Below are 16,715 nucleotides of genomic sequence, written 5' to 3' on the forward strand. Positions count from 1 at the left end.
GCTTCTGTGATGCTCCCACCCCACTGTGTAGACACAGACAGTGGCGCTCCTCACAGTGTTAGGTCCTCCTCAGAGCAAGGATGGCCAAACCTGGTGTTTAAAATTTATGTAGCAAAAAAAGATCTCTTCAAGATACTTCTCTACTCTGAACAAAAATTACTATTGACTTGTCAGTAAAAAACATGAGAATTTTACCTGTTTTGGGCATTAACTTCTGATTTCTCTGTTACTTCTCCTGAGAGATCTCCTTCTTCCTTTTGCCGCAGCCTCTCCTGTCGAGCCCGTCGGCGACGTTCTCTGGCAGCTTCTTCCTCATCGTCATCATTTCTCTGATAGGACAGCCTGCAACAGAGCATTAGAGTTAGAGAAACAAAGGGGCTATTGCATATAGGACACCGTAACTGAAAACCTACAAAAAGCAGTTGACCAGAGCATAGCAAGCATGGCTGCAGTGGCTGCTCCATATGGTGTTTATAAAATAACCTGTCAAGTTGAAATCTGTAGTTTCAAAGCTTGGTTTTGTTTTCTTTTTCAGAAAAGAATTTGACAAAATAGTCACAGTGAAGGCAGCAGCCACACTACACTGTCAGTTGGCTCCTAGAAAATACCAAGACCATAAAAGCCCAGGCTCTGTAGCTGAGCAAACATCCTGATAGACTGCACCATGATCCTGCCAGAATGCACACAACAGTGTTTGAGCAGACTACCGCTCAAGCCCACGTAACTGGAACTGGACTTAGCCCAGAAGCTTTTCATTAGCCTCCTGGAAATATCACACGCTTATAATGGTGACAGTACTCCAAATCTGAAAGACTAGAAAGCATGGGGACACAAATACGACAACAGCTCTCAGTGTTCAATTCCGAGTGCCAAACATCTGACACCTACAAAATTTTTGTGAGCCCGGAGCCCTGCCAGGCCAAATCATACAAGATCGTCGCTGTGATGAAAGCCTGCAGCTGAGAAGCCATTGTGTTCATTTGACCCAACAGATGATTACATTTAGTTTCATCCTACTTGAAAGGGAAAGCAAGACATTACAATCCTAATAATCCTGCAGCCCATTCAAATCTTTGCTGAGGTGCATTATTACTGGGTGAGATAAAGGGAAAGGCCTACATTCCTCTTATCTTTTTGTGCAGAGAAAGTAAAATAGGAAGCCAACATGTGCCAGACCCAGTCAGGACATTCATTTACTTTGCTTCCAGCAATGGTCTGATATGTGATGGTTAAGAAGTCATCCTTCCTTTTGTAGTCACCCATTTAAGCTAGCTGTACAGCAATGCACAATTAAAAAAAAAAAAAAAGAAAAGAAAAACAAAGAGCTCTGAACCAAGTAAAAACAAGCACAGTTAAGGAATACTTTAACATTAAAAGCAACCAAAATATTTTTATTGAGTCATGAATCAGACTCTCTGGGTCCCAGCCTCTCCCCTTGCCTTGTTCTGGTACTGTTTTGCTCCTTTGCTGAAAGAAGGGTGGAAGTATAGGCTCAGCAGAGATGCAATTATCACAATTTTCCTTTAAAAATTAAAAAAGGAAGTTAAAAACCCAACACGGCTGAGCTATTTGCCAGACTTAGAACAGCATTATCATCACATGCAACTTTTCTTAGCTTCAGTGCATGAAGGATTTGATTTGCTGCTTTCATGCTCCAAGAGCTTGTAACCTTTTCTTTGTAGAAACAGCTCCCCTCAAAGGGGATGAAAACCATGAGCAGTACGGCCATGAAGAATCACAGTAGGGGGAAGAGGAAGAAAGGAAGGACACAAATTAAAAGCATTAGAGGTGACGCAGGGAAGGCAAGAAAAAATGACTTCCTGTCATTTGTAAGCAATTTAAAGGGGGATCAGCATTTCACTTAGGTCTAGAACAGAAAGCATATGAATACAATAATAAACCAACGGGGTCTTTAATTTGCAGAAGAAAGAGACTCTCTCTGGAATAAAATTGCATTGGCAAACTGACCACAGAAAGCCCACTCGTTAGTAAGATGTTCTGGCTGCAAGAAGCCTATGATCTTTTTAGCTCTGAACTCCAAATATAAGGCTCAGGAGAGGGCACACTGCTCTCAGCCTGTGGCAGCTGGATAATGGCCATGACTGAGTTGATTCCCAGAGCCTATGGCTCAGGATCTGTCTTTGCAGTGAGACCACAAGAGGATGAAGTAGTTTATCCTGCTCTCTGTACCCACACAAAACACTCCTACGCAGCAAGGAGAACAGCCGCTTTTAAAAGCCTCTTTAAAAAGCCTTTATTAAACCCCCAGTTGCTCAGAAAACTAAAAAAGGAAAGAAAAAAATAACCTGAGCAAAAAACTCCCACCAAATGGTACCCATTAAAATAAGTGAAATGAAAACAGGTATGTATTTCCTGTCCTTGGACACTTATCACACAGATCATCCGTTAAGAAAGCTGACGATCTCTCTCAATATCCTTTTAAGTATATCCACTGCCTTACTGCATATCACGGCAGTTTCCTACAGAGAGCAAGTACACCAGATACAGGCTCCACCCATGAGGATCACCTTAAGTATTCAACTCTGTTCACCAGCACAGATCCATGAAACATCCCCAGTAATCCGGAAATAGTCATATCAACGTCTAATAGTATTTTATAGATCTGTATTGTATTTTCTTCACAATTATGTTAACACTACTTCCCAGATTCTACTTCTACAGGTTGTTTTTCTTGCCTTGGAAATATAAGCTTTACTAGAGCGGACCTCAGTAGCCACCACGGACTGACAGTAGAGTAGGCTGAAAATGCAGGTTCAGGTTGGCTATGTTAATTAACAGGCTAATGAGCATGCTGGGCACAAACTGACAGCAGGATCATTTATGAAACAATTCAACATAGTCACCCTAACTGCCATTGACTTTGCATGAGAAATTCAGTCATAGGAAAGAGCGCGAGTTAGACAAACAACATTTCTGCCCATGAAAAATATGCTCTTCTGGCTACAGTGTTCCTCTCACAATTCTCTCAATCCTCATGCATTGAGTTCGTTCACCCTAAATCAGCTGGCACCTCAGTCTCATCTCTTTAGTTATCTAAACAGCCACCTCCTCCTCTGCTGCCTAGACTATCAAACTAATTTCACATAGAAAGTAAACCACAGGCAGACAAATGAATTCATGCACCCTCCACTGTACACTGATTCATTTTAAATCACAAGAAGACTGACCCTCACTTCTCCCACTGTTACAGCTCTTCCTAGCTACCTGTCACAAGCAAAATCAATTTGGGAGTTCTTCAGAGCTTGTCTTCTGCTTCCCTGCATCTTTTCACATTTTTTAGACCAAGAGTAAACAAATAATGAAGTATGAATCCAAGACTTCGGCTCCGTGTATCAGACAAATGGAAATCTGATGATCTGGTCTGCGTTTTTTCTCCATCCTTGGAGAACAGCTTTGGTGCCCAGCATGCATAAACACCCCACAACCAAATTAAACTAACATTACATCCATTTTTCACCTTCCACATAACTGTTCAAAGTCTTTGCATGCCAGCCTCCCTCTACAGTCAGCTGTTCCAGCTATCAGGCAATGACAGCACGGCACAGCATGCCCTCAAAGAGGTATGCCAAGCCTTCTGATACGTGACACCTCTTATTAAAAATTCAGATTAAAAGAAGATGACTTGGAAATCATCCTACACCTTGTTACCAAAGATAATACACTCTTGGTCTAAATGATAATTAAAAGGGAAAAAAAAAAAAAAAGCAGAGTGTTGGCTGCTTCTCCTGTTACCTCTGCTATGTTTCTGACATGAGAAAAAGCAGTGTAATCTCTGTGCGTTATTGATAAATTGTTCTGGCAATGGATTAGTGCCGAGTCTATCGTACTTCCCAGCATAACACAAGTACAGGAGAGTCAGCATCGCATCTACGTGAAAAGATATTTCCCACCATGCTAAGTAGGGATAACAAGTAACAACAGACATTCTGGCCTGTTGGGCGGGCAGGACAACTTCATATCTCCAGGACTGAAATCCCAAACCTGTTGAAGTCAACAGTTAATCCCCTGATTATTTCAGTAAGTCTAAAACATTACCCTCAAACTGGATATGGGAACCCTACAACCTAGAGTGGAAAATTACTCTGCTGGACTGGGAATATAGGTGATGAGGCCATCTGTCTCAGAACATCTTCAGAGATATTCGGCACTGTCTGAATTTTAAGTCAAGCATTGAGTTTAGATAAAGTTATAGCCCAGTAAGAAACTTAGTACTAGCTAGCATGATTATGGGGCTGAAACCATTTCATAAAATCCAGCTTCAACTGGTTTGCACTTGAAACCGCAAATCAGTCCTACCATTATCCGAGGCACTTTGGTTTTAGAGTTTCTTGCCCAGTACTACTACATTATTATTATTGTCTGAATTACGACAGCACTGAAATTTCCTGATCAAGCTCAGGGGCCTGCTACAGTAGGCATTTCATAAAGATAGGGGAAGATCTAGTCCCTGTTCTAAACAGTGTGTATTCTCATTAAAGAGATACCTAATAATTTGTAGCACTACCCGCCCTCAGTGAGTTGTAAGCTAAACCTGATGAATCTAAATTCTTTTTAATTTTTCACAGGGTTAGAAAAATAATGCCTAATTTAAGCTGGATCACACTACCCCATTCTAGAGGAGGCAGGGAGAAAGAAGATCTGTGGATGTGAGGCTTGATTCCACCTCAAGGGTGTCAGAAATTCGTGAAAAATTTCCAAACATAACAAAAGCCTTTAAGACTAGATTTTTAACTTAAACAGGTAGCCCAGATCTGCCTCTTTTTTCCCCCCTACAATTCACTTAAATGACAGTTTGTCTTCCCTTTCTCCTGCCTGCAAAACCACCTTGCATTCATAGCACTACCCTCCCAACACATACCTCAATTAGATGCAACTAATTCAACAAGCTCTTTCCCACACAACTTTGTTATCTAGAAGCCTTTACGTCTATTACAGATTGATTTTTTCTGTGTACCACCCCAAGAAATGTGATCATTAATCCTGTTGTACCTTCACTTGCAACCTCATCTACTTCTAAGACCTTCACCCTTCATTACCTAACACCACAGCAGCTGAAATGACATCTGTTCACTTGTATATCTCCTAATTGATGGCAGATGGAGGACGTCAGTAAAACGTCCTTGATGACAAATTTCATTGCCAGACTCAGTCTATAGAAGCTGCATTTGTTGGCCTTCTGCACCCTTAGAAAGCTCTTCTATTTACCCAGGCTTTTCCTGAAAGGATGGGTGGGGTGAGGATGGACTCTTATAATACCCACTGGGGCGTGCTCTTTGTGTCACTCTTGATATTCAGTCCCGTTTTATTTATGATTGCATATGTTTTTAATTTTTTTATTGTTCATTTAATTTGTGTTATGATAGGCACGCTTCAAAATGCAGATGTAAACAACTGATCAATATTCAACCTCAAAAAAACATAACAAATGCACATGCTTCCAGAGGATTATGCCTCTGTCAAGCTTTGCGTGTCAAATGTCAGCTGTATTTCATTCAAGTCATATCTAAAAATGTGGTGAGTGGTGGGGGGCAGTTGTGTGGAAAACTGTTTCTTCTAATCATTCCTCCATAATTCAACAAGAGCTGCCAGCATTCTGCTCAGACCTGCTCAAGAAGATTCATTTTTATGAGGGAACGAGCAGAATTTCAGTCCAAAATGCTCATGTTTCAAAAAGATGTAGTGAGTGAAAACAGGGGATTACACTGGAGACATTCAGACATGCCACTACAGTTCTCAGTCCAATGTTGTGCATGAATGCTGTTATTAACACCCATATTTTTCACATATTTCTCAATTTGACATGCACCAGTTTTTCACATTGAATGGAGGAGACAAGTGGGTAAAATTAAGCAATGGCTGGAAATTAAACCCAGACAAATTAAAACTGGAAATGAAGCACATGTTTTTAACAGTGAGGGTGATTAAATACACAAGAAACGATGGAACATCCCTCCTCTTGCATCTCCACATCAAGATGGATGCCTTTTTGGAAGTTATACTACAGTAAGATACCAATTCTTGGGCTTGTTATATACACAACTTGGTGAAATTCCATTATCTCTTAGGTAAGGAAAGTTAGACTAGACTATACACCTGCAGGAGTTAAACACTACAGTCTTCCATTTACAGAAGGTACATGCCTTCTCATTCTGCTTATAATTTATCTCTGTCTCTCAAATATTTTTACTCTTTTTACCCACACGTTCTACACAGCTACACAGCCTATACTGCTGAGCTGGCAAATTACCCAGATATCCACATAGTTCTCTGGGAAAAATGAAAAGACTGACACACCTTTCAATGTATTCCATTCTCATTTACATCATCTTCACACTGTGTGTTTCTAATATCCTTTCTTATTTTTACAGCTCCAAAGAGTTCAAGGATTATTCATTTTCTGCTGGGTAACCACTTATTCAATGGTTAGCAGAAGAATGTTCTTTCTATCAGATCTAGCATCCTTCATTTCCTACCATGCCTTTAGAAGCCTTTCTCCTACATTAAACCTCAATCTAAAATACCTGAAAGATAAAACAATGTTCATTTTAACATCTAATTTTTTGTTTCAGCTGAGGAAAATCTTTGGATTGTTTACATTGGTTAAGGATCTGGCTGTGACATTGTTATTTTGTTTGCATGACAAAACTGTTGAGTATGGGAAAGAAAAGGTCTTCTGAGAGGTCCAGCTTGTGTACATTCTTATTTATGGTTTCTTTCCTTTTGATGTTTTTGACATTTAGGTTTTTTCACAGGTAAGGAAATAATAGGTACACTCTAAGGGGCAAGAAATCCGCATGCAAGAATGGAGTATAAAAAGTGATATGCAAGCCAATAACCACAAGGGAAAATGACTCCATGCTCACAATAAAAATACTTGGTGACTACCAAGTAATTGATGCCAGAAGTAGCCAGGGATTTTATTTCATTGCTGAAGATGGCATTGAAGTCTCTAGGACAGATCCTGGCTTCCCAAATTACTGGGTTCTGTTGAAAATGTAAGTTTCAGTTGCGCAGATGCCCAGGGTTTCCAATGCCTTGTCTCATTTCTTGCAGTCTTCTGCTCGTAACAACACTGTTGCTTTGGTTTTAGATTCAAGCCCGAAAACCTGGGCCTCGTAGTTAGAGCCAGTCTGTAACATCACTGCATCATTCTGCATAAAGGCAGAATGACTCATGCATGCGCCTTTTTTTTTTTCTCTCTCATGGCTGAAAAGTGATGATCTGTTTCATAATATGAAATGCAAGCAGATTCTCCAACCACATTCAAGTAAGTCTGGTAAATCGCCTCTGAGTACCTCAGCCTAAATTGCACGCAGGGCCGCTAACATGAAGGGTAAAAACCTTCAGCTACTGAAACAATGTCAAATTTCCCTCTGACATATATTATATTTAGATAAAAGCGCTTGTTGGAAATGTCCCAGGGAAAAGCATGTAATTCTCTCAATATGTGAAGTCTGTAATGCTCTGCAGTTTTCATTCACAATAGACTTGTCACTGACCTGTCAGTGAGCAGTGCGGTATATTTAACCTGTTTTAATTTCGAAGTTTCACATGAAAAGAAAAAAAAAAATAACTGGGCAGAAAACAATAATTGGCCAAGTGCCTTCTAGCTGATAACTATTACTTTTTTACTGCTTTCCATGAAGCTTAGTGGAATTCACCCAGAAATCTGTTTCCCTGGCAGATGACAAACGTGCAAAAAAAGTGTACAAAACAAGCTTATTTTTTCAAACTTAAAAAAGTGGGAGCAAACCCAATTGCTGTGCACACCACTGTGGTTGATGTGGTATGTGTTGACTCTGTAGCAAATTGCTTTCTGCTTGCTGCCACCACCTCCAGTTTCTAGTGCGTTATTGCATATAAAACCCAAAATAATTTATGCCACAGCCTTACCCAGTAATATTTCAGGCGTATGACTTGAGAATAACGGGCTTTTTGCCTAGCTGAGGCATAAGTAAGGACTTAACAGGATTCGCCCCAGAATATACAATCCACAATTGCTATAAAGCCAAATCAGAAATTTTCTTTCTTGTGGTTTTGGGCCCCTGTATTCAAGATGGATTTCAAGGCACTTTTATACCTCAAATTGCTAGCTTACTGAACGTACACAAAGTTAAGATCTAACTCCTTGTTTACGTTTCATTGCAAATAAAACTCCAACTGACATGAATGAGAGGTTTACTCAAGACAGAAGGAATTAAAAATGAAGACAGACATGAGCTTTTGCAACGTAAAAAAGCTCCCCTGCATATTGAGAATTATGGTCATCCTAGAAAATATGCAAAAGATTTGAGGAATGAAACCTACATTTTCTTACAGGCACCTTTAGACAAACTGTTATCTCCAGCGTTTCATGCTCAAGCTACAAAGTTCTGTATTTCTTCCAAACATCTTTTTAACTCATACAAAATTCACGTCATCATCTATATCTATCAGAGGTCTTTAAATGAAGGAAAGGGAGGGAAGGCAGGCATGAGGTGGACTTTTGTTATTGGGCCATTTTCTTATCCTACGTAGTCATATCATTAAACTGTGGCACTGAGGTAGGTATAGGCAGGGATGAACACTCCATCAGACAGCCTGTGGGGAATCTGGAGCAAAAGAACACAAGGAAGTCTGCAGCCTTATGGGGAGGAACCTGAACAAGAGCACAGGATCATTTTTCATGGCTCAACAGCAATTCTCCTCTCTCTATATTTTATATGCATACATATCTAAAATTTATATATTTTCTCAGCAATGATATGAGAGGAAATTGTGTTGTTATTACAAAGTAGAGTTTTTCTTTTATTCAAGCACAATTGTTACAATCAATTTCAAGAGGATTGCCCATTACTGTTGCTTGGTTTCCCTCTACCTATAAGAAATGGTCTGGTTTCGCCAAGTTGACTGACGCAACCACCTCCCTTTAAATGCAAGAGAGTGCTATTACTGAACAAAGCTGTACCTCCTCCAGCTTGGACTCCCAAAATGCAACTCAAAGTTGCAGATTAAGCAGAACAGGGTCTGTCTTACTCCTGTACCTGGTGGATATACTTTGAGAGGGGTAAACTAACGAATGAAGAAGGGGTAAAATACAATAGATTCAGCTTGTTTGTTAGACTGGTATAAGTACCTTCCAACTTAATTGCACTTTTGGGTTTCTTATACTTGGGATTAGGGTGAAATGGCAACTTCAACATTTTTTTTTATGCCAGGCTTTTTACAGCATCCCAGTGTTTCTTCCTAATGGTTCAATTCTGAGGGCAGCAATGGCAAGAAGTAGACCTTCCAGATAAGCCTTGCTACAGCAAGCACAACCTCAGCTAGGTGAGCTAAAACCAGACTTACAAAGGACGCTTCTTTAGTTTCAACCTGTACTTGCTCCACTGAATATCATATAAGGACAAACACTAAAAATGTTAACTCAGAGAATCACTGGATTCGTCAACATGTAAACCCAATCTCAGTCACACAGTCTAATCCTCCATCACCATGCCTAATCTACTCACAACCAACTTCCAGCACATATGTATTTACCATCCACCCTGCCAAAACAAGATGTGAAATTTGAGATGAAACACGGCTTTAGTTTTCGAAGATGACAAATCTTCTCTATGAGCAAAATCCCCTTTTGCACTCGTGCTTTTTCTGCACTTGCCTGCCACGTTTTGCAGGGTGTCATGAGAAATCAGGGGCCAGAACTCTGCAGTAGGTGAATCATAGAATGGTTCGAGTTGGAAGGGACCTTAAAGATCATCTAGTTCCACCCTCCCTAGCATGGGCAGGGACACCTTCCACTAGTCCAGGAATCCTGAAAGGAAGAAAGTTCACAGCATCATGTTGACTGATATCAGGGACAACACCCACCAATAGTGCTGGACCCATCTTGAAATGAGCTATTTCATCTATCACTGACATGCAGCCGCACCTAGGGTGGATCAACATGTAGGCTATGGCTATGGCTCCATAACTGAAACAGTGGTCTCTGATTTAGGAGTGACACTGAAATTGATTATGGATTTGAACAAGACTGGAACAGTACAGTGGGGCAGGAAGGAGGAATGTGTAAGCAGGTGTCAAACAGGGACTGGGGCTGTAGGAAGGGGTCTGGAATGGGACATCTCCCTGGGCTGAAGAGGGGGAGAGAGGAGAGACAGGCAGCAGCAATGGATGAGGAGCCTCCGTCCCTGCAGGGCACAAGATGGGGAATGGAAAAACGTTGATGGAGAAATACTTGGAGGACAGGGAAGAGGGAAAGATGTGTCAGGGAGCAGCAAGGACGACGAAAGCATCAGGACTGGTTAAGTGGTTCTGCCATCAACATCCAGCATCCAGCCTGGTTCACACGGATGTCCAGGGCCTGGAAAGTCAAAACTCATGATGGCTGACAGAACAGAAACTGTAAGATAGCAGGTCGTGATTACCCAGACTACACATCATTCAGTAACTTCTTTGCCCTTGCCTGAAATGTTACGTAATCTGAAATGCATACAAACAGTCAGAACCCGCTATTTTTATTGCGCGATTCATCAAAAGTATGGGTGTTAGCATTAGCCTGGGCTCCGTGAAGCATCAAAACTCCTCTGTATTTCCGGGGGGATTAGGGATTGTAACTAAATGACTTGCTCAGAGCCAGACAGGTCCCTGAAGATGTCTGCTGGAGCTTTCAGAAATACAGCAAAGACTGTGCTGCATGAACGAAGTACAAGGCATGTATCTGCACACAGGGAGCCTGGCAAAACAATTTTACCAGATAATTATTCAGATAATCATAGAATAATCTTTTTTTCATCCACTCTTCCCGACACAAAATATGCAAAAGGAAGACACAGCCTTAACATACCGCAGCAGACTAAATATTGAAATAAATGCTGCAAACAGGAAAGCAGCTGAAATGTAAAAGCAGAACACGCACCAAAACAGAGCGGACTGTGAAGCCTTATGCTAACTGAAATAAACCACTTCAGGGGGGATACGGCATTACAAATACATTCAGGGCTACAACATATGGTGAACAGGAAAAAAAAAAATAATGAAAATCAGATGTCTCAAAGTTTTCTGGTACCAAATCCCCATGCACACAACTCACGGATGCTGTGCAGGTGCAGATTTGGTTTCAAGGGAAATTCATGGCTGTTCACTTTTAACATGGACAAGCATCTGTCTCTCTCAGGTGTTTAAGAAACCTACTGTCAACAGCCAAGGTGATTAGGAGACATTTTCAGTGAGACAGCAGAGGAATTATGGGCGCAGATCCTGTCATTTGCTAACAGGATTAGGGGCAGATGCATTCCGTGCATCTCTCTGAAAGCTAATCCCAATGTGTCTTTCACCTTCATGAAAGGTAAAAAACCCTTCCATAAAACAGGGCCATACAGATATGCAAGGTCACGTACAGCACTTTGAACAGCACACTAACGTTTCAATTATTTGCAGACATCGTATAACAGCACTGCGCAATTTAAACAGCTGGAAGTTTGAAATGCAGCCATCGCAACTACACCCGCATAAACACAATAAAACATCCTGGCTTTATCCTTTCAATTAGTTTTCCCTTAGATGTGCCTGTTCCCCTTACATTGCTTCACTGCGATTCTTATTCCAGAAGTTACTCGTAAGAAAGTACCAAACAACTTGGTGTAATGGAGAATGTCTGTGGAAAGCCGACTTAGTTCATGAGGGCTGATCAATCGCACTGAAAATACAAATCTAAAAGCCACTGTTCTTTAAAAAGGGAAAAAAAGCCAAACTTTTCACAGAACTCTAGTGTCCAACAAAAACCTCTCCTCCCATTTCCAAGACTCACTAACAAATTATCTACAAGTTATAAGTTATTCACAGAAAATAACCAGATAAAAACTAGGAAATGGAAGAAAATAACAATTTGTTTGCCCTTGAAGTTCCCATAGTCTGTGGACTTCCAATGGGGCATACGCAGCTGTTAGAGGCATAAGGCACCTAACATAGAGAAAACTGCCCTGTGGAGATACTGCGCCAGAGTAAGGGGGGTTTCTGCAACATACAGCATGTTTCCAAATCACAGCAATTATTATGGTGTACTTTTTTTCTTTTTTCAAATTTCAATTTCATCCTGGAATAGCAGTACCACATAGGGAACTAGTCTGTAATAGCTGCTGCAAAATGCTTTATACCATAGCATCCCCACACAGATGAGCTCTGCACGGACACAGGGAGCTGAGTAGTAGTACCAGTTGTACATTCACAGTAAGTTATTGATCGGGTCCCATTGGTTCTTTGGCAAATCTTTCACCACCAGACAGCCACCCTACCTGGTCAGCCTCCTCCCAGCACCTTCTGAGCTTATCGCTCATCAGAATAAAACCCTGGCCCTAAGCTTTCAGTCCTTGTCCCAGCTCCAGCCTGCCCAACAGCCAAAATACGTTCACACTCCTCCCACATTGGCACCTTGGTAGCAGGAGAAGGTGAGCAGCACTAACCTGGGCTGGACCTATGAGGTCTGGGTTGCTTCCAGATAGCAATGAGTGTGCCCTTGTTGCAGAGCATGGCATTACGTCATATTGTGATCATCCTTGACTCTGCACACCACGACCAAAGCACTGGTCCACAAAGCATTGGTTTGATGCCACATAACATATACTTTCTCTTATCTGCATTTCATCCTACTGCTAAAAGAAATGCCAGGTGAGTCCAGGGCAGCAAAGGTGAAGGAGAAAAGCAGATGGGACTACAGAAGAGAGGAGTGTGATCAACAGTAGAAGGAAAGTGAGAGAAGGAGGGCAACAAGGTGGGGAGGATTATGAAGGACTGCCATGGTAAGAAAGCAGTATGGCTAATGGGAACAGACTACAAGTGCAGGCAAAGGCTGTCTAATTTCAAATGTGAGAGGAGACAAGAGATTAAAAGTTTCCATCACCGAGAAGCAAAGCCTTTTTACAGATTCAACTGACATTTTTAAAGAAAATGTAATCAAAAAATTCATCGTTAAACACACAGACACAAACGTTTAAGCCAACGCTTCTGGTACAATCCATTACATTCCAGGAGTGAATGCAGACAGATGGCTATTTTCCCCTCGTTGTTATATTAGTACTTGGCACTTGCTAACTTCTTTCCTTCAAAAGATCTCAACATGCTTTACAAATGTTGATTATATCTTTGCAACCGCTTCTGACTTCTGCATGGTGGGTATTATTACCACTATAATGCCAGTCTAGGGAGTAGAAGAACAAAGACACAGGCAAAAAATGTACATCTTTTAGCCTAAACCACACAGCAGGTCAGGTTCTCCCTTTGTCTGCACTACTTCACTTGCCTGCTCAAAAACCTGTTGAAGCTGCCGGGAGCTTTTCCAGCAACTTCCAAAGGGAGCTGTTGCAGGTACGTGGACTCTTTCCTCCTAGGCCCATCTCTAACACCTGCACTGTGCTGACTTCTACTGCTGTGCCTGAAAGCGTGTGAAAGCCACTGGCAGAATTGATTATCCTGGGACGGTTTTTTGCTGGCATACTGAACAAAGACACATCCTCCCCTGAGCTCTCTCTGAGCAAGTGATAGCCTGCCGCTCCTTTGCGTAATGCCTTCTGTTGCTAGGTACTTCCAAATCAGTAGTTTACATTTTAACAAGAGTTGTGCCTGCTGGGAAATGGGAAAGGAAGGGCGAAAAGCTAGTTTAGCCCAGGGGATCTTGAGGCTGTGTCACTGTGAAAGCACCTCAGGCTTTGTGCAGGGGTCAGCATGCCTCAACGTAGCCTGGCACCTTTTTGAAGCATTGGTATGTGAACTGAGATACACTTAAGTGCCTGAAAGTATGGAAAATGGGGTGCAGGGTCCTCACCCTACCATTGGGAAACAAGGAGTCAGCTTGCTGCCAAACCCTTCTGCTTCTCAAGCTTCAACAGATGCAGAAAGCCAGCTTGGTGAGCTAGGACTCCCAAAAGGTGACTGAGAAAACACCAGCTCTACACCAGAGAGATTTTAGTCCCACAGAAACTGTAGAAGACATCACATGGGAAGGTTTCTGTGCACCACGGCTCTCACTGCACCCTCTTCAGTCCCACAGTGTAGATGGGACTGACATGAATGTCAGACAACCCCTCCAAGAGTGGCTCTTGCAGGACGTCATTTTGATTCAAAGTCAAAACGTTTCCTGTCTCACCTGCACTGCAAGACAGAAGACTGTTTTAGGAAGCCACTGAGACTCCTCTAACAAGGCAATTGCACAGCAGACAGATCCTTAGGAATAACACCACCAGGGAACAGACCTTAGACTTGATTCAAACATGTGAAGGTTCATCCAAGTATCCTCTTCCCAGCAATCCATAGTAACTATTTATATACACACGCCAAGCCCATTGGCGAAGGAGATGGAATTCAATTTACCCTTTTGTTAAAGTTCTCACTGAATTTAAGTCATGCATCCTAAAAGGCACTGGGAGGGGCCAAAATTGAAGCACTGGATAGCAAATCTCTGTTTAATATACTTCTGTGAAAATATAACATTTGACAAGCAAGAATTTGGGAATGTAAATTGCAGAATATTTGGCACAATAAAAAATCAGGACAAGCATAAGAGAATTTGAATTTCTGCTCACAGAGTGTGGTCAAACGTAGTTACCACAACTCAATTGGCTGAGATTTACTTAGTAAATAAAAATATGGTAACCGTCTGTCTGAAGAAGATAAACTGTAGCAGCTATGACGTAACAAAAGGGTCTGGGGATCAGCAATCCTCCAAATTGGAAAAATAAGCCTGTTTTTAACTCAAGCTAACAGGCTGGTAGTTGAGATGCTAAATATGGGATTTAGCATTTGGCCCTTCTCTGCTACAAGTTCCTGCATGAGATGCTTAAGCTCCCTGGTCCTTCAGTTCCCATCTGACTAATGTTCACAGGAACGTCCAGTGAAAAAAATCATCCATTTGGGGGATCCAGAGGCTAGCACAATGGGCGTTACCTACATCAATAAGGTATTATAAGACCAATTGGTCTAATGCAAACACGGGCATAAAACTTAACTCAAACACTAGCAATCCTCTGCCAGTGAGGTGATCTTGGATGTACTTATGGGTGCTTCTGCCAGCTCAAGATGAGTATGAGAATAACTGTCAGTGTTAGTGCATAGCTATAAGCACATACAAACAGTTTTTCAGGACTCTTGCCCAAAGTTTGCTCAAAATACTCCCACAAAATTACCAAAGATTTGGGAAGCTCAATTTAAGGCCCCGCTACCTACTTTCCTACACTACAGAGAAAACTTCCATGTGGTTTTCTCCTCTATTTCAGCTCCCCAGAAGCTTTTCCACTTCCTTCACCAATTTCTTCTCACACTCCAGGCAGCCCCTGTCACTCCTCACCTAATGGCATTTTAATGTGTGTTTCCATCTTCTTCCTCCATACCTGTGAGCCCTGCACCTTAAATTCTCCTAAACCTAAACCTCCCTACTTGCCTACCCTTGCAACACTATCAGCCTCTTCGGGGTTCAGGCTCTCACTGAAATGATGTCACGCGCCTTGAGACGTGCTGGAAGGACAGAAAGCCAAGCACTAGTCACTAAACAGCAAAATCTCTGCTTGCTATAATCTTGTGTAATCTAAATTCAGGTGCTATCAGCATAAGACTGGATGGGAGGTACCAAGTCAGACTGTCTCCTACCTGATCACTCCACAGGTTGTTGGGTGAGTTTGAGAGAGAGAATCCAGGAAATCAAGTAAGGAATTAACCCCATGGCTATCCCAAAATAACAAAGGACCAAATGCAGCTCTCAGATATGCACAAGAGGGGAATATTTGTCCTCAACTGGATGGGCTGCAAATTATTGCTAATGCACATGCTGTCAGTGGGAAGCTTTCACGGCCATATAGATAAGGACTGGCGGGAATACCAAGATAGCATTGCTACAGTGTTGAGAGAGCTTTTTAGCATGTTGGTAAGTCTTGAGAAAACGCTGCATTTGCAGAGAACTTCAAAACTGCTTTGCTATGGCCTTTATGGCAAATGTAACAGAGGAACTAGAAGAAGGTTTGTCCTCAGCCTTAATCTTTCTAACTAAAGTAAAAGTTTAGCTAGCTTTGGAAGCAGATGTGACCTCTGCTAACTAGGCTTTGGGGCTTTTTCAAATCCTAAGAAAACTGCTGACACAATGTGTCTGACCACTCCTGTTCCAGGAGGAGGCAGATGACTAAGGCCAAGATGCACAACACAATCTTACACACCCAGAATCCACGCCAGTGATTTCCCTCCTGCAGGAGAAGAGCAGTCCTAAAAATCTCCTGCTTCACAGAGGAAAAGTGGGTGTTACACAAAATACACGGGACTATTATTCAACACCAGTTTAAAAACGGGAGGCTACTTTTGAAGAAATAAGTATGCAAGAGCGTACAGTATGGTTGGAACACGTTTCATTCGGGCTTTGCAAAATATCACACAACACAGTAGCAAGAGAGAGCTGAAAGGGAAGAACAAAAGAGGGATAGGAAGCACATGGCAAAAGAGAGGCCACTGTAGCTCATGGGAGCTGGAAAGCCAGGAACAACCTGAAAATGAACAAAGAGACTATAAAGCTTTCACCATGGTCATGTCAGTGTGTGACGACATTTGTGGATGCCGAAACCTACAGTGTATTGAGCCTTTTGAGGCTTACCCAACCCATGATCCTACTGCTGAGTTACGAAGTCCACTAAACGAAACAACCCAAAAAAAAAAACAACCCCAAAACACACGCACACAGAAAA

At 41.8% G+C, this 16,715-nt stretch overlaps 1 protein-coding gene across 8 annotated transcripts in view; it reads right to left on the reverse strand.

Moving 5' to 3' along the window:
* The window catches only part of CALD1 (caldesmon 1), a 196,998-nt gene that overhangs the window by 31,985 nt on the left and 148,298 nt on the right, over nucleotides 1-16,715 (reverse strand). For all 8 annotated transcript variants that reach the window (XM_054196427.1, XM_054196435.1, XM_054196463.1 and 5 more), the window contains one exon: nucleotides 196-342. In XM_054196427.1, coding sequence (XP_054052402.1) covers nucleotides 196-342 — 147 coding nt within the window. The remainder of the gene's footprint in view (nucleotides 1-195; nucleotides 343-16,715) is intronic.

This window comes from Rissa tridactyla, chromosome 1, assembly GCF_028500815.1.
Source record: "Rissa tridactyla isolate bRisTri1 chromosome 1, bRisTri1.patW.cur.20221130, whole genome shotgun sequence".
In the NCBI taxonomy this organism is placed as follows: domain Eukaryota; kingdom Metazoa; phylum Chordata; class Aves; order Charadriiformes; family Laridae; genus Rissa; species Rissa tridactyla.